The following is a 15167-nucleotide window of genomic DNA, read 5'->3' on the forward strand; positions in this document are numbered from 1 at the left end:
CGAAACTGCTCTCTGACCTTAGGGTTCCATGGAAAAATAGAGAGCCATGGAATTTTTTATTCTTATGTAGGGGACACACAAGGGGAGGCTCCATGGAACATTCTATCCCCCAAAGGGCAAAGGGTTAAGATTGCAAAGTAACAGGTGAGTGAGTGTAACTCAACCCTAGCTGGTGATGCCTATTCCTGGAGCCACACATCATTTTCCAAGCAGAGGTAATGCCCAAGTCACTGCAGAATGCAATCATTGCTCAGAACCAGTTCCAGGACTTAAAGGCATCTGCATCCAGGGTAGCTCCCGACAAGTGGGTATATTAGTTTGCTAGGGCCTAAAAAAACTGGTGACTTAAACAAGTTAATTCAATTGAATTAGGGTTCTGAGGATTAGAGGTCCAAAAACCAGGTGCTGGCAAAACGATAAGTTCTTCCTGAGGGCTCTAAGGGGAATCTGTTCCATGCCTCCTTAGACGTTCTCGTGAATTGCTGGCAATCCTTGGTGTTCTCTGACAGAGTGATCATGCTGATCTCCACCTTCATCATTCCATGATATTCCCCCTTCCCAACTCCTATATTTCCCCTTTTGAAAAAAGACACAATAATATTGGATTACAATCCACTTCAATAGGCCTTTTTTCATGATCTGCAAATAACCTATATTAGTCCATTTGAACCACTTAACTTGATTGAATAATTTATAAACAGAAATTTATGTCTCACCTTCCTGGAGGATGGGAAATCCAAGATTAGGAGCCATCAGATTGGATGTTGGTGAAGCCCTGCTCTCTGCTTTGTAGATCATGACCTTTTTGCTGTGTTGTCACTCAGCTGAAGATTCAAGGTTGATTCCTCCAGCCTCTTTTATAAGGGCACTGATCCCACTAATGAGCGTGGACTCTGATGACTTGGTCACTTCCCACCTCTTATTACTCTCCTACTAGGAATTAGATTTCAACCCATGAACTGGGGGAGGGACTCCAGCATTTAGACCATCCAGATCCTCTCCAACTGAAGTCATATGCACAGGCACTGTGGTTAATGCTTCGACATCTTTTGCAGGACACAATTCAATCTGTAATGGTGGGGACTCTGGAAGTAGAAAAGGGGAGAGAATTTCAGGTAGAAATGAAAAGTTAAAGACATGGTGCATGCCAGCATCTCTTGATCATCTCAGCTTCTCTGTACTTGGAAGGTTGAAAAGGAACCCCCCACCCCACCCCAAGAAGCATTCTCGGTCTGGAAGCAAGGCTCAGGGATCTGATTTTGTCTTCCTTGTGCTCTTATCATATATTCTCTGTGTCCCACACTGTTCATGGAGAGAATTCCTTTAACTTTCCTTCAGATCTTTTTTTTCTCTTGAAATAATTTTAATGTATCTATCAGACCATTTTACTCTTTAATTTTTGTCTAAGTAAAAAATATAAATCCCAGTTTCTGAGCATCCTAGATATTGTTTTCCTTCCTTTAATTCTCTTTCCTGTTTGAAATGTGTTTGCAGTTTCCTGTTAGCTCCTAATATTTTATTCTATCCTCAGCATTTGTTGATATTGAAATACAAAATTCAGGAGACCCTGTATCTAAGGATAATTAATATTATAATAAATCCATTTAAATTTAATCCAGTTAAAATGAGCACAAAAAGTTCAGCCTCCACAAATTATGAGGTTGACTTGACAGGTTGAACTAAATGATGGAATTATACAGGGATGAATGCTGGGGTGAAGACTCATTTAACAATTTGTGAGTTCATTAGTAAATATTGTTTTCCTGTGTAGACTCAGAACTACAGGGCCTTAGATAATGAATTCTTGAGTAAGAAGGAGCCCCAGTGGTATTGTGAGGTTGATTTTTAGAATGAATGATTAGAGAAACCACACTTGCATTTGTCACCTGAGGGCACCACATGGAGTCTGATTTGCATATGCTGAGTATACAGTTATGTGCAGCTTGAAAAGCTATTGTTCCTGTATATGACTTATAGGTGCGTGTTTATGTATGTGTATAAACCCTACATTTCTTGATTTATGTAAGTTATACTTACAGACAGAATTAGTGGTAAAAGGGAGATATTCTCAAGAGGTATAAAATCTTAGCCCACATACCTGGAGGGGGGATCAGATTTAGAGACACCTTCTGGATCATTTCCTGTCCATCATGAACACACATTTTTTTTTTTTAATTTTCAATATGGTTATCTCCACAGGGAAATGGTGTCATAGAACTACAGCTGTGATTTTCTTTTGGGACCATTTTGTTCCATTGCCACAGTTTACCAAGACTTGCAGAAAGTCTTCTAAAATTCTAAAGACTGCTTCAGTTTCCACAAGAATTCTCATGAAGCTGCATTGTGCGTTGGAATGTGAACACTAGCTGCCTAGTTAGTAGACATCATGCAAGCCAGCACGTTTTCCAATTCTGTGTCTCTGGGGACAAGATGCACAATTTCCTTTTTAAAGGACATGTGTGATGGAAAGGGTGAAAGAGCCTATGCTCCAAGGAAGACTGTTTCCATTATATCCTCCAAAACATGTGGGCAGCAAATTCCAATCCACCAGTTGAGAACTGCAATGAATAAAGAAAGTGGCCTAAGGATAAATTCCTTAAATTCAAATCTCAGGGTACAGGCCGAAAGATCCAGAGTCAGCAAGTCAATGAATGCTTCTGGCTAAGGCTGGTTTTGCTTAAGGGAGTGGAGTAATCGAAAAGGTTTATTTTGTTTTCACTTAAATACTGGCTTTAGGAGAAAACAACCACCACCTGTCATTTTGTGCATCAATTATATGCTGCATTTTAGTCTATATACTTTGTGCTCACCTATTTAATGCCTAAACAAATATGTGAGGTATGTAGTACTTTCTCCATTTTATTCGGGAGGAACATGATTCAGGGAAAAAAATGGTAATTGCCACTGTTTAAACCCAGGTGTACTCAACAGCCAACCACAAGGCCCCCTGTATACTATGGCCTGAGGGAAAAGGAGAGTCCCAAGCCAGGCCACCTGTCAAAAGAATTGTACTAATGTTGTTTTTTTGAAATTTCTCCATGTTACCTTCTCTCATTTGATCCATTATAAAGTGAAATATATTAATGCAAACAAAGGGGAGAAAGTGCTTTGTATAATAGCAAAGGAAATACTCCATGGAAGAGCTGGGAGACTCAGAGGAAACACTTTTCTGATTTTTATTTAACTGAAGATTGATCTTGCCCTCAAAAATGACCACATCTGGGTTTGTAAATACAGAATGCAAAAAAAATGTTAACATCCCGTAGAATAGTAACACACATTAGAACCAAATCTAATTGCTAATATTCGTTAACTTATTGCCCCTGTCACTCCACCAAATGCCAGATATGTATAGTTCAGTCTAATATTTAATGGCTACTCTGCCTTAGGTATGAAACGGCCCATTCTTCGCAATCTTCCTATAATGAACGCAATCCTAGACTCAGATTGCAAGTAAGGTATTTGCCAGTTTCTGGAGTAAGGCTGAAATTATAGATCCTAAATCCAGGCTGAAGTGGTAGAGGATAAGGCAGCACTGGGGAGAGTAGCTTACACTGTACTTTTACAGGTGACATCCTCTTCTTAGCATGGTTCTACATATACAAATGTCCGCTAGACATCTCTCCTTGGATCTTTTATATGGTTAAATTCAATAAGTCTCATTCTGAGTTTGTCATCCCCCATTAGGAGCATCACCATGAAGTCCTTTGAGTGTTTTCACCCTAAGGTTCACCTCTGTTTATTTCTGTCTGCAAAACTGACTACTGTTAAAACACCCATCATTCCTCACCTGAGCTGACATTAATGTCCCTCATTATCCCTTTGTTGTTCTGCTAAGCTGCTTGTGCTCCAGTTTCCTGAACATGCATACCACTTTCTAGTTTACCTCAGGGCTTTTGTATAAGTTATTTCCTTTTTTGGACAATTCTCAATATCCTAAAACTTTTGTCTAAGTGACTCTTACATTTTCTATCTCTGGACTCTGTGAAGAGGTGGATGCCCCATATGATGTGCCTCTAAAGCACTTTATACTTCCTCCTTCTAACATGTTCTATAGTCAGATTTTCATATTTACTATTGTATTGACTTAATTAAGGGCTGTGTACTCTAAACAATAACGAAGCTCATCCAGGAGCATCTATGCCTATTTATTCTTTTCATTCCTAGCATCAAACCTAGTGTCTGCATACACAGTTGGCACTAAAAGTATATATATTTTAAAAGAATAATCAATTTATCTTAAAAGGAAGGACAGTAAGAGTAATTTGATCATTTAATATCTTCTGTATACTCTTGTTTAGAGAAAAAAATAAAGACTTTATCTTTGGAGATTGGATAAAGAGAAAATGCCTCCTTCCTGAGGTCAGAGGGCATCCCTAGACCAGGTTGGTGTGGGGGGGGGGTTCCTATAGGAAAGAGTTTATCTACTATATGATTAACCAATGCCTATTGTCACAAGTAGACTTGAAATATTTCCCCAAAGTTTCACTTTTGTGGTTATTTTTCTACTTTTAACTTAAGCTTTATCTTTCACTAAATTTTTCTGTTAGGTGGTGTTGGATATTATCAAAAAGGCTAAAAATATGAAGCTTTATCTTTGAGATATACTTTAGAATGTGTTTCCTCCTATATTCTAGAAGTTTATTAAGGAAAAGTATTTATTGAACAGTTTCTACAGGTTAATCAGTGTAATGCTATGATGGGAAATACCAGAGGTCCTTAAACAAGGGTACTAGCATTCCTATTTGGTAAGTGAGAAATTAAAGTACAAAGAAGTTAAATGACCAGACAAAATTTTAAATGATAAGAAATGGTAAAACTCAAATTTAAATTTAGATCTCCCTGATTCTAGATCCCTTACATTTTCTGTTATAGGATTCCAATTCACAGACTTTTCACTTGCTCATGAACAAGCTCACTAGGCATTTTATCTTACTGTTAAGCTCTTTTTGGACCCAGAGCCCAGAAAATTATAGTAAATCTATGATGCTACCTTAAGAAATTATTACTAAAATAAAGTGTTTAAAAGGACAGGTGGATTCCTATGCAAGATTTCATCCATCATACAGTTAGCAAGTGTGTTTTATAAGCCAAATACTACAGGTTTCAGGGGGAAAGATTTTTTTTTCTTAAAGTGTATATATAGCAGATAGTAAACCATTTATTTTGGACAATTCATTATATATATAACCATTGCTTTAATCAGATGAGGAAATTGAGGTTATAGAAGTAAAGGAATGTACTGTGCTCACTCATATGAAAAGTGGTAAAAGGGCTGTGTAGTGCTCAACTTTAATCCCAGCTATTTGGGAGGTTAAGTTGGGAGGATCACAAGTTTGAGGCCATCCTAGGAAACTTAAAAAGACCCTGTCACAAAATAAAAAGGGATAGAGTAGAGCATTTGCCATGCTTATGCAAGGCCCTGGGTTCAAACCCCAGTATTCTAAGATAATTTTTAAAAATTGGCCAGAAGTGAAATACAATACTGCCAGCCTCCTAGCCCTTCGTTGCCTTGGAGTTCTTGGGTAACACTTCATGAATCAAACACATTAGTCCATCACCTTAGCTACACCTGGGTCTGTAAATTCACTTGCAGTCTTTGTGCTTTTAATTTCACTCTTGATTTAAACTCAGAATTGATTTTTTTTTTTTGCATTTCCCCAGGCTGCTTTTGACTAGCTTCAAATAGGAAGAAACATACCACATAGATTTTACATGGAAATCAATTATTCATTTTAGTCTTATTTTTGTTCTCATTTTAATAGATACTATTGTCATCTTCAAAATCCTTTTTAGTGGTAGAAACAGGGTGGGGAAAGTTGTCACATGCAATTCATGATTATTCCACTGTAGTCATCAACTCACAACAATTAAATAAAATGGACGGCTTGGGAATTGGCATAGCTATTTATTTGATTCCAGGTTCAATTGGAAAATTTAATGAGCTTATACATATGGGGTAGAAAGGAGGATTTTTTTTAAGATGTCAGTGTTCAAACAAGGACTTGATGATATATTTTGTAAGCCTCTGATGTGAACCTTTCCAAATTTAAAATATTCACTCATTATTGCTGTGGCCCCATGATTGCCTCTTCTTACACTGAACATGGAAATAAAGCCTAATAGAAATAAGGCATTATCCACATTTCTGAGTTTTTATTCAGGCTGGAATATCAGAAAACATGAAGTAAACTTGAGAGAACATTTCTGAAACACTAGATTGCAATACATTTCAACAGGATAAAGTAGTAGAAAATGTGCAATCTTATTTAAAGAGAGGCTACAGTACAAGGTTTCAGAGAAAGAAAACAGGTCCTGGAATTTGAGCTGTGTAGATTTTGATCCAGGTTTTCTAGGTCTGGTACCCATTTGCCTAATTCCCAATGACTTTCTGCAGTCCAGTTTGCTGGTAGAGGAACATTACAAATAATTGGCTCTTTTCTACTGACTCTGGAAGCTTCTGGGTACATCTTGGAAGAACCTCTGAAAGTCCTGGTTTGGGGAATTCTGTGTCCATTACTCAACCTACAACTTGTTTTTTGTTAGCTGTAGATTGGAATCAGCACTAAATAAAACAAGGCCAAAACATAAAACTTGCAAGCACATCAGTGTGGGTATGCAGGATGTTGAGAGCAGTATGCCCATCCAAGATGAACATGAACAGTGAGAATAACTGCTTTTGGTATATCATGCTCCAGTATCTACTGAAGCCTGCAGACAAATGATTTCACCATTTTTTTTAATGGAGCTTTGTCCTGTGAAGAGGACTTTGGGAGCACAGAGTCACAGTGAGGAGGCCAAAGTTGGATGGAAAGGATCCCCCAAAGGAGGAACCTGGGCTGGATTTTAAAATGGGTGGAGTCAGTGGCAGGTGCTCAATTCAGAAAAGAGGTTGTGTGTGCAGCCTTGGAAGACTTGGTGGTAAAGGCAACGATTCTAACTCTTAAACTTTTAGCTTGAGTTAGATCAACTCTCACCCTACTTTAATCAGAGAATCCCTGTGAGGATGTTAAATATCTGATTTACTCAGGTAACAAGTTTTAGCATGCCAGTGATGTGACTTTGGTACAAGGTGCTGGGAAAACAGTGGTGAGCCAATTAATTAATCAGTGAAAAATGCAGTCCCCTGAACCAGTGGAGCTTACTATATAGTGCACTAATTTAGGGGCTAATGACATTTACTGTGGGGTCAAAGGAGTAGTGGCACTTAGAAGAGAATAATATTCCAGAAGGAAAAATAAAATTGCATGTATCATGACTGAAAAGAGTTAAAATATTAGACATGTCAGGAAAAAAAAAGGTAGGTGGTATCATACTGAAGTCTTTTTAGATACTGTAAAAGGTTTGGGATAGTATTGTCAGTCTAATAAGGAGCCAATACAAGTCTTCAAAAATATAATACGCATTCATGAATAAATATGTGTATATGTATATATACACGATTTAATTTATTAAAAAGTTCACATTGCTTGTGTAATTTGGTACAATCTGGCATAACCATTAACCTATGAGATGAACAGTGTAATTAAGACACTGAACCATAAGTGTGAGTCTGCAAAACTTCCTCATGTCACTCTGTTATCTCTTCCCCACACCTGACCCCAGATATCACATTCATACTTTGTTCATAGAATAGTTACCACTTTCTAAAATTTTGTGTAATTGGATTTATCCAACATGGGCTTGTTTTTCCTGATTTATTTCATTCATCATAATAATTCTGGGCTTCATCTATATTGTTGCTTATATCAATGTTTCTTTTTATTGCTTAGCTATTTTCCACTGTATGGATGTACTACAATTTGTTAATTCAGTACTCTGTTAATAGGAACTTGGCTTATTTCCAGTTTTTGGCTATTAAAGTTATTATGAATATTTGGATATGTAATTATGCTTATTAATATAATAATGAACTAAAACATTAATAATTATGAAATTATTAACATTAAATACCTAGGAATGCAATGACTAAATCATAAGGTAGGTGTGTAATTTTCTGAGTAGCTATTTTTTAAATTGGTACATCATTTTACATTTCCATCAAAAGTATAGGAATGCTCTAGAGTGCTCATTGTTCCATATCCTTGTCAACACTGTGATAAGCCTTTTATATTAGTAGTGATTTCATCTATAACAATATGATTTAATTTGAAACTCCATAATTACTACTTTGGGTATCATTTTAGGTACTTATTTGCTATCTCTATATCTTTGGGAAAATGTCTATTCAGATCTTCTCATTTTTTGTCTTCTGACCTGAAGTTACTCTCATCCTTTTCCTATAATATTGCAATTGTGTCCTTATGTAGGTAAGTGCTGTGCATTTAGAGAGGTTTGTCTTATTTATTATTCCCCATAGCTTTTGACATATTTGGTCCAAAGGACATAAAAACATGTTAAATATTGAAATTTTTTTCTCACTTTTAAATTGGGTTGCTTATCATCATCATCTTATCGAGTAGTAAGAGATTTGTATAGATACAGCTCTATTGTTGGCAAAGTACTTTGCAAATATTTTTCTCAGACTGTGCCTGTATGTTAATGAAATCTTTGAAGAACAAATGTAAATGATGTTGAAGTCCACACCACTGATTTATAAACATATCATACTTTGTCTTTTATATTTTAGGTAAGAAATTATTTCTGAATCCAAATTACTAAGAGTCCCTCCTGTAGTTCTGATTTCATCGTTAAAATTTAGGTTTGTTTTTCATTGAGTTTATATTTGTGTGAGATTAGGGTTAATGTCCATTTTTCTGACTATGGCTCTACTATTATAATGTAACATTTTAAAAATATCCTTTCACTATAAAAAAAATGACTTGTTGAAAGTCGCAAAAAATAATCTGTTTGAATAATTTCTGGACTCTCTTGTCTGTTTTGTCTAGAATTATGACAATATCATATAGCTTTGATTACATAGCTTTATCGTAATTCTTGGACTAAAGTACAATAACTTTGTTCTCGACTTCAGAAAAGCTGTTTCAACCACCATAATTCTTTATTTCTATATAATATTTAGAATCAGCTGGGCAATTTGAATGACAATGACAAAATGCCTTCTGGGATTTTTAATAGGATTGTACTCAAGATATCAATTTTCTCCAAGGTGATGAATTGAGTCTTTTAGTCCATTAACATGACTGTTTAGGTTTTTTTTTTTTTTAATTCCCCGAGTAATATTTCAAATCTTTTAGCTAATAGGACTTGTGTATGTTTTTATCAAATTTATCACTATGTATTTTAATTTTGAATTCTAGTGTGATAGTTTTGTTTCAATTTCTAACGTGTCACTATTAAACAGATATGACTTTAATGTTTTAATCCTGAAACTTTGTACTCAGCTTCCTAACACTTCTGTAGATTCCATCTGCATAGATGAAAAAAAGGTCTTTACAAACAACAGGATCATCAAACTTTCTCAACTGAAATGATTTAATTCTACTTTCCTTATTGCTTTGACTAACTATCCACCCTTCCAACTTCTTTTCAAGGGTGTACTATTCTTTGTCCCTGCTCTTAGGAACAGAATGTTCACTTTTCACAATTATGTATATTTTTAAAGCTTTTTTTTATCATGCTGAGTGCCTTCTATGTCTAGTATTTGAGCTTAAATAAAAAATAAGATTTTATTAAAGTTTTTCATAAACTTCCAAATTAATAAATTTTAACCTATCAAATGGTAAAAAAAATAATAATTTTAAAATACAGAAACAACTTGTATTCCTTGCATAAACTCTAGTTAGTTGTGAAGGACTGAACTTTTTAATATCTTGCTGGATTTTATTTCCTAAATTTTTGTTAAGAATTTTTGCATCACAATGATGACATCATAATTTGAATATATTCCTTTCCTAAAAATAAGGCATGTGCTATACCTGAATAACTTTAATATGAAGGAGAAACACCTAAAATGTTCACTTAAATGATTTCCATAATTCAAGGTCAAAGATGCCATAGTTGTTTTTAGTAACAAAATACAAATCTCCCTCTGTGATTCTGACATAGATGGTCCATATTCTGAGAATTCAGTCTTCAAAGTTGAGAGTTTGAATAATTCAAGGAGAACTAGTATTTTATGTTCAGAAAGAGAAATGGGTACAGATGCAGTTAATTTTGTGTTAGAAAAGTGGCTTCATTTTTCTTATGACATGTACAGACAATGTGAGCATGGAAGGATGTGCCTGATGTTTGAATAGTGCTGGGGTCTGCATGGACCCAAAACTCTTGGTGAGATGGAAGAACTATTTCCCTAGATATAATTTTGAAATGAATCTGGGAGTATAAAGTAATTGTGGCTGCAAGGTAAAATGTTTTGTTTTTAAATTTTCATTTTTTGTGTGATGACAAGCTACAACCTAGGTAACAGAGGCTGAGTTGTATTGTGCTAGAACCCTGGTATTGATGAGGTCACAGAGTGCATGATATACTACTTGCTGGCATATGGAAATTCTCTTTCCTGAGTGATGTCAATCATCGTAGCAGAAACATGAATGGGAGGCAGACAGCCAAGAACCAATCAGACTCAGAAAACCATCCAGGGACATCTTTATCTTGGAAGCCAACGGGGGCACAGGAAAATTCAAATGGATATATATTTATTTTTCCAGCTCATTATTATGGACCCTACCACAGTTTCAAAATCATATGTCCTAAAGCCATGGAATGTCTTTTGATAATGAAATTTATGATTCTGATATTGATGTATGAGTTATGATTTAGCCATGTAGATGCAGGAAAAGAAAAAATAGCAACCATTTATCCTATAGAACTTGGCAAAGAAATTGAATCAAAATAACTTCTTCATGTTTTTTCCTATTCATGACAGGAACAAAAACGTTGGCTTTGAAAGTATCTTACCAGTTTGGGAGGACAAAGATGGAGATTGTTGCTGCTGTGCCCTCCTAGCATCCATTCTAATTCTGTTTTTCACATTCACAGAGAGTGAAGAAGTTTATCAAAGGCAGGTGCTGTCAATTTCATGTATCATCTTTGGAATTGTCATCGTGGGCATGTTCTGTGCAGCATTCTACTTCAAAAGCAAGTAAGACCATTTCTCTCAAGTGTTAAAAGGTTATTTCTCAGAGCACTTTGTCTTTCTTTATGTTCTCAGTCTCTGCTCCAAGCAGAGGGATCCTGTGCAAATGGGTTCATTAACCATCTGCAAATGACTCAGACCTCTTAGTAGACTGCAAGGAGCATGTGAACTGGGTGTGTATGTCTGTATGGGGAGTGGGTGTTATCTTTGCACATAGCAATCATTTGTACTAGTTGATTACCTGCCTGAATTAAAGGCTTAGTGTCTGCCTGTCACTAAAGTACTGACTTCGAAACAGGGGAGTTACTGCTGTGACACTAAACATTATCAACCATTACCTAGCCTTTCCTGAAAGAAACTACAGAAAAAAAAATCTCTCCTGCTATTTTTACCTGATACTCATAAAGGTTTTAGGCAAATATGAAGAATCCTAAAAAAAAAAAAGTTTATTAGCTCACCAGTTGACACAAATATGTTGAATTTGCCCTGAAGTTCATTTGCCAAGACACTTGACCTTTGGCAAGTGAAGGTACTTACTTTTGACTAATAAAGGAGAATAAAATACATCCATATACACACAAAAGTGTTTGTGTATGTATTTTTTCCAAATTAACTGATAGTTATTTTAAGTTCAGATTACATCATTTCCCTAAATAAGAAATGCAGATAAAAACATTAGCCTTTTCAATTCTTGAGCCTTCAAAAGTTGGCTCAGATTTTACTCCTACAGCTTGTCTGGAATCTAAGCCAACATGAAATTGCTTTTCATAGGAACTATATTTTTCTAACCATTTGCTCTTCTAAAAATGAATAAGTTTCCAGATAAAATATATAATACCTGTCAGCATGTTGTGTATGTTAATTAAAAACAAAATAATTACCTCTTAAAAATAAATGACAAACTCGGTAAACATTATTTTAAAATAATTTCAGGATTGCTATAAAAATAGTACACAGAATTCCTATACAGCCTAGACCCAGTTTCCTCTATTATTGATATATGGTACATCTGTCATAATTTATGGAATAATATTGATAGAAAATCCATACTTTCAGATATTTGTAGATTTTTGTTTGTTTACCTACTATCTTTTTCCTTATTCCATGGCCTCATCCAGAACACTATATTTTATTAGCCAAGATGTGCCTAAGAGATATGATGGCTATGACAATTATAACTTCCTGAACTGGAAAGTTAGAACTCTTTGTCAGGCACACTGAGCTTTTCACACTTTATATCACAGTTGTCAAAACAATCTGAGTGGCGCTTTTTATCGACCTGGAAAATACAGTATTCATCAGCTTTTCATTACTCTAACAAAATACCTGATAGAATCACCTTATGAAGAGGAAACATTATTTTGGCTCACAGTTTTGTAGTTTACAATCCATGATTAAATTACCCATCACTGCTTTTGGTCCTGAGGCAATACATCATGGTAGGAACATGTGGCAGAGGAGGTCTGTTTCTCTTATAGCTGAACGTTGGAAGAGAAAAACAGGAAGGAGTGGAGTCCCACTCTCCTCTCTGAGGGCATTGCATCAATGACCATTAGACCTTCCAAAAGGCCCCACCTCTCCTAATAGCATCAGTTAGGAGACAACCCTTTACTCCATAAGCTTTTGGGAGACATTTCAAATCCAATATAGCAGATACCATTAAAATTTATTTTGAAATATCAACTTTTCAAAACAGCAAGGTAGAAAACTGCAGATACAGGGCTCTGAATCGCAGTAATTTAAAATAGGTTTTGTCAATTACACTTTCAAAAGTGTAATTGACAAAACCTATTTTAAATTACTGTGCCATATTGGCTTATAAAGTCCTCCAAATGATGAAACTCCTCAGAGCAACTTAGGATTTCCCTCTCTGGTGGAGTCTCTAGCACTTTAGGGAGGTCACAAGGCTGTAGTGGTCAGGCTTTTACACCAATCAGCCACAGTGGGAGTTTCTTAGCCTCAGTTTCCTTTTAGGTGAAATATGCACCAAAACAACATCTACCTTACAGAAGCACGTTAAAGACTGAATGGGATAATGCTATACAGGTCAGAGCACAGTGTTTGAAAGATTAAATACTCCACAATGGCTCAGTATTTTTAACACCTATAGTTTTCCACTCCAGGACTTACAGACTATGTTGCTACAAAGTTAAGAGCATACACCAGAGGATGTGAAAGATAATCACACCCAGCAGAGTGTTAGAAGGGTCTCCTGGTAAGAACTGCAGATGAGCAAGAAATAGTGTATTTAACAATAAGCAAATTACTATTAAGAAGCAGTTAATCACTTATTTTTAGAGTATAATTTGTAGTTGTACCACATTTAAGTACAAGACTGATTATGGTAATCACAAGAATGGAGAACAGCTGGATAACTAAAGAACTTCTGTCTTTAGGGCTGTCAGTCTCACTCTCTGGGCCTCCAGTAGTCTCTGAGACCATCATCTATTCCTTGGGCTCAGCGAGGATTCAGGGAATTTATTGGAAACACCATTCAATGCCAGGTTCTTCATGGGAATCTCAGAGGACCAAGTGGGTGGAGGAGTACTCATTGGAATATTTTCCTTCTGTCTGCTCACCCAGGACACATTTTTTGAAAAAATATAATGATAATAGTGATACCTTTCCAACTGGAATGCCATTTCTCATTAGAGACCTAGAGTTTATATTTCCTTCTCTTATAATTTCTGGCATAGTCTTCCTTTATTTTTGACAGAAATGCCTTGCCCCACCCCAACCACTTAGTCCACACTGCTGAAAACAATACTGATTTTTGTAAAACCCTGGCAAAAGGCTTCTTTTGTGAATTCTTGGATTTGTGTTTACATTTCAGAATGTTTTGCTAAAACAGAATAGGCACCCACCGACTTGATCAGCCTTTGCTTTCATGCATAAAATATGGTTATTTACATGAGATACTTTCTTTTGACTCCAGTTTATGGCCCACAAGTATTCCAGTATTCAGTGGCCTATCACTGGTACCCAAATAAGTCCATTGGTAAACTGGGATGTAGCATCCTGGCCAGTGAGAGTTGGGACTTACCACAAAGCTCATTCTCAGAGTTGTTTATGCTATACCTTGCATAATCACTCAGATTTTGCCACTCTTGTCCTTTCCTCATTATGTGGCATAGCACAGCCCCATCAAAAGAAATATTACAGCAACATGTCTGAAACTTTGAAGGTAGCTAACATGATGAGCTAGAAATGAAGCATGTCTTCTTGAATTTGGAGGATTTTTCTGATGGAATTAATCAAATGCCACAATGCCAAAAGAGTAGAAAGAATTCTCATTATGCATAGTGAGCCCATATGTATTTAATGCAACTATTAATTAATTTAAGTATGGCCAATATGATTCAGATGGAAACTATCAATTCTTAAGGGTTCTCTCTTTACTTCAGCTTACTTAGGTAAGAAGGATGAAGTCAGCTATAGGAGTTTTTAGTAGAATTTGGAAATAACTAACTTAAATTTGGGGTAGGAGAGAAAAAGTTTCTGACAGAAAAACCTGAAATGGATGGTAATCAAAACTGGGAAAACAATAGGAAAAATTAGGAAAGGTATTACCAGTAGCAACATGCCTCTTCCTATAGCTTATCACCTATTCAGTAAGAGATTTTGCATCATCAGGATGTTCTGATATGCTATTTGACCTCAGACCCTGAGCTGCCTTTCTTGGTCACATGCCCTGTTCTGAGATAACCCACCTCTGAGGACACATCAGTGTAGGGCTCACAAGACCACACCTTTGCTTCAAATTCGGGGTATAAGACCAAGTCAACTCTAGAGCTCCTGGGGGGTTGGCTAAGGTTTCCATGGAGACTGCATCACATTCTAGCTTCTCCTTTTGCCCCATCCTGTCTTCTTCCCCCCTTTTCACTTTCACAGCTGCACATACCAAAGATAGTATGTAGAGTCCCACATACTATCTCCACTCCAGGGTCTGCTTCCTTAGGAATTTAGCCATGATGTTGCAAATAATGTCTATCAATAGGCTTGTGATGTCTTCTGTTTCCCAACACGTGTTTCATCTCTTTCTAATGCATTAGGTTAGAGAAACTTAGCAAAGTCTCAATACTGATCTGGCTGGGCTATTGGCATTCCAAGATACAAGGCACAAATACCT

At 36.2% G+C, this 15167-nt stretch overlaps 1 protein-coding gene across 1 annotated transcript in view; it reads left to right on the forward strand.

The window, feature by feature from the left end:
• Positions 1–218: 218 nt before the first annotated feature.
• LOC144255061 (pro-neuregulin-3, membrane-bound isoform-like) overlaps positions 219–15167 on the forward strand; it is a 45591-nt gene continuing 30642 nt past the window's right edge. The window contains 2 exon segments of the mRNA XM_077799097.1: positions 219–304; positions 10829–11044. Of these exon segments, the coding sequence (XP_077655223.1) occupies positions 219–304; positions 10829–11044 (302 nt within the window).

The sequence above is a fragment of the Urocitellus parryii genome, chromosome 5, assembly GCF_045843805.1.
Source record: "Urocitellus parryii isolate mUroPar1 chromosome 5, mUroPar1.hap1, whole genome shotgun sequence".
In the NCBI taxonomy this organism is placed as follows: Eukaryota; Metazoa; Chordata; class Mammalia; order Rodentia; family Sciuridae; genus Urocitellus; species Urocitellus parryii.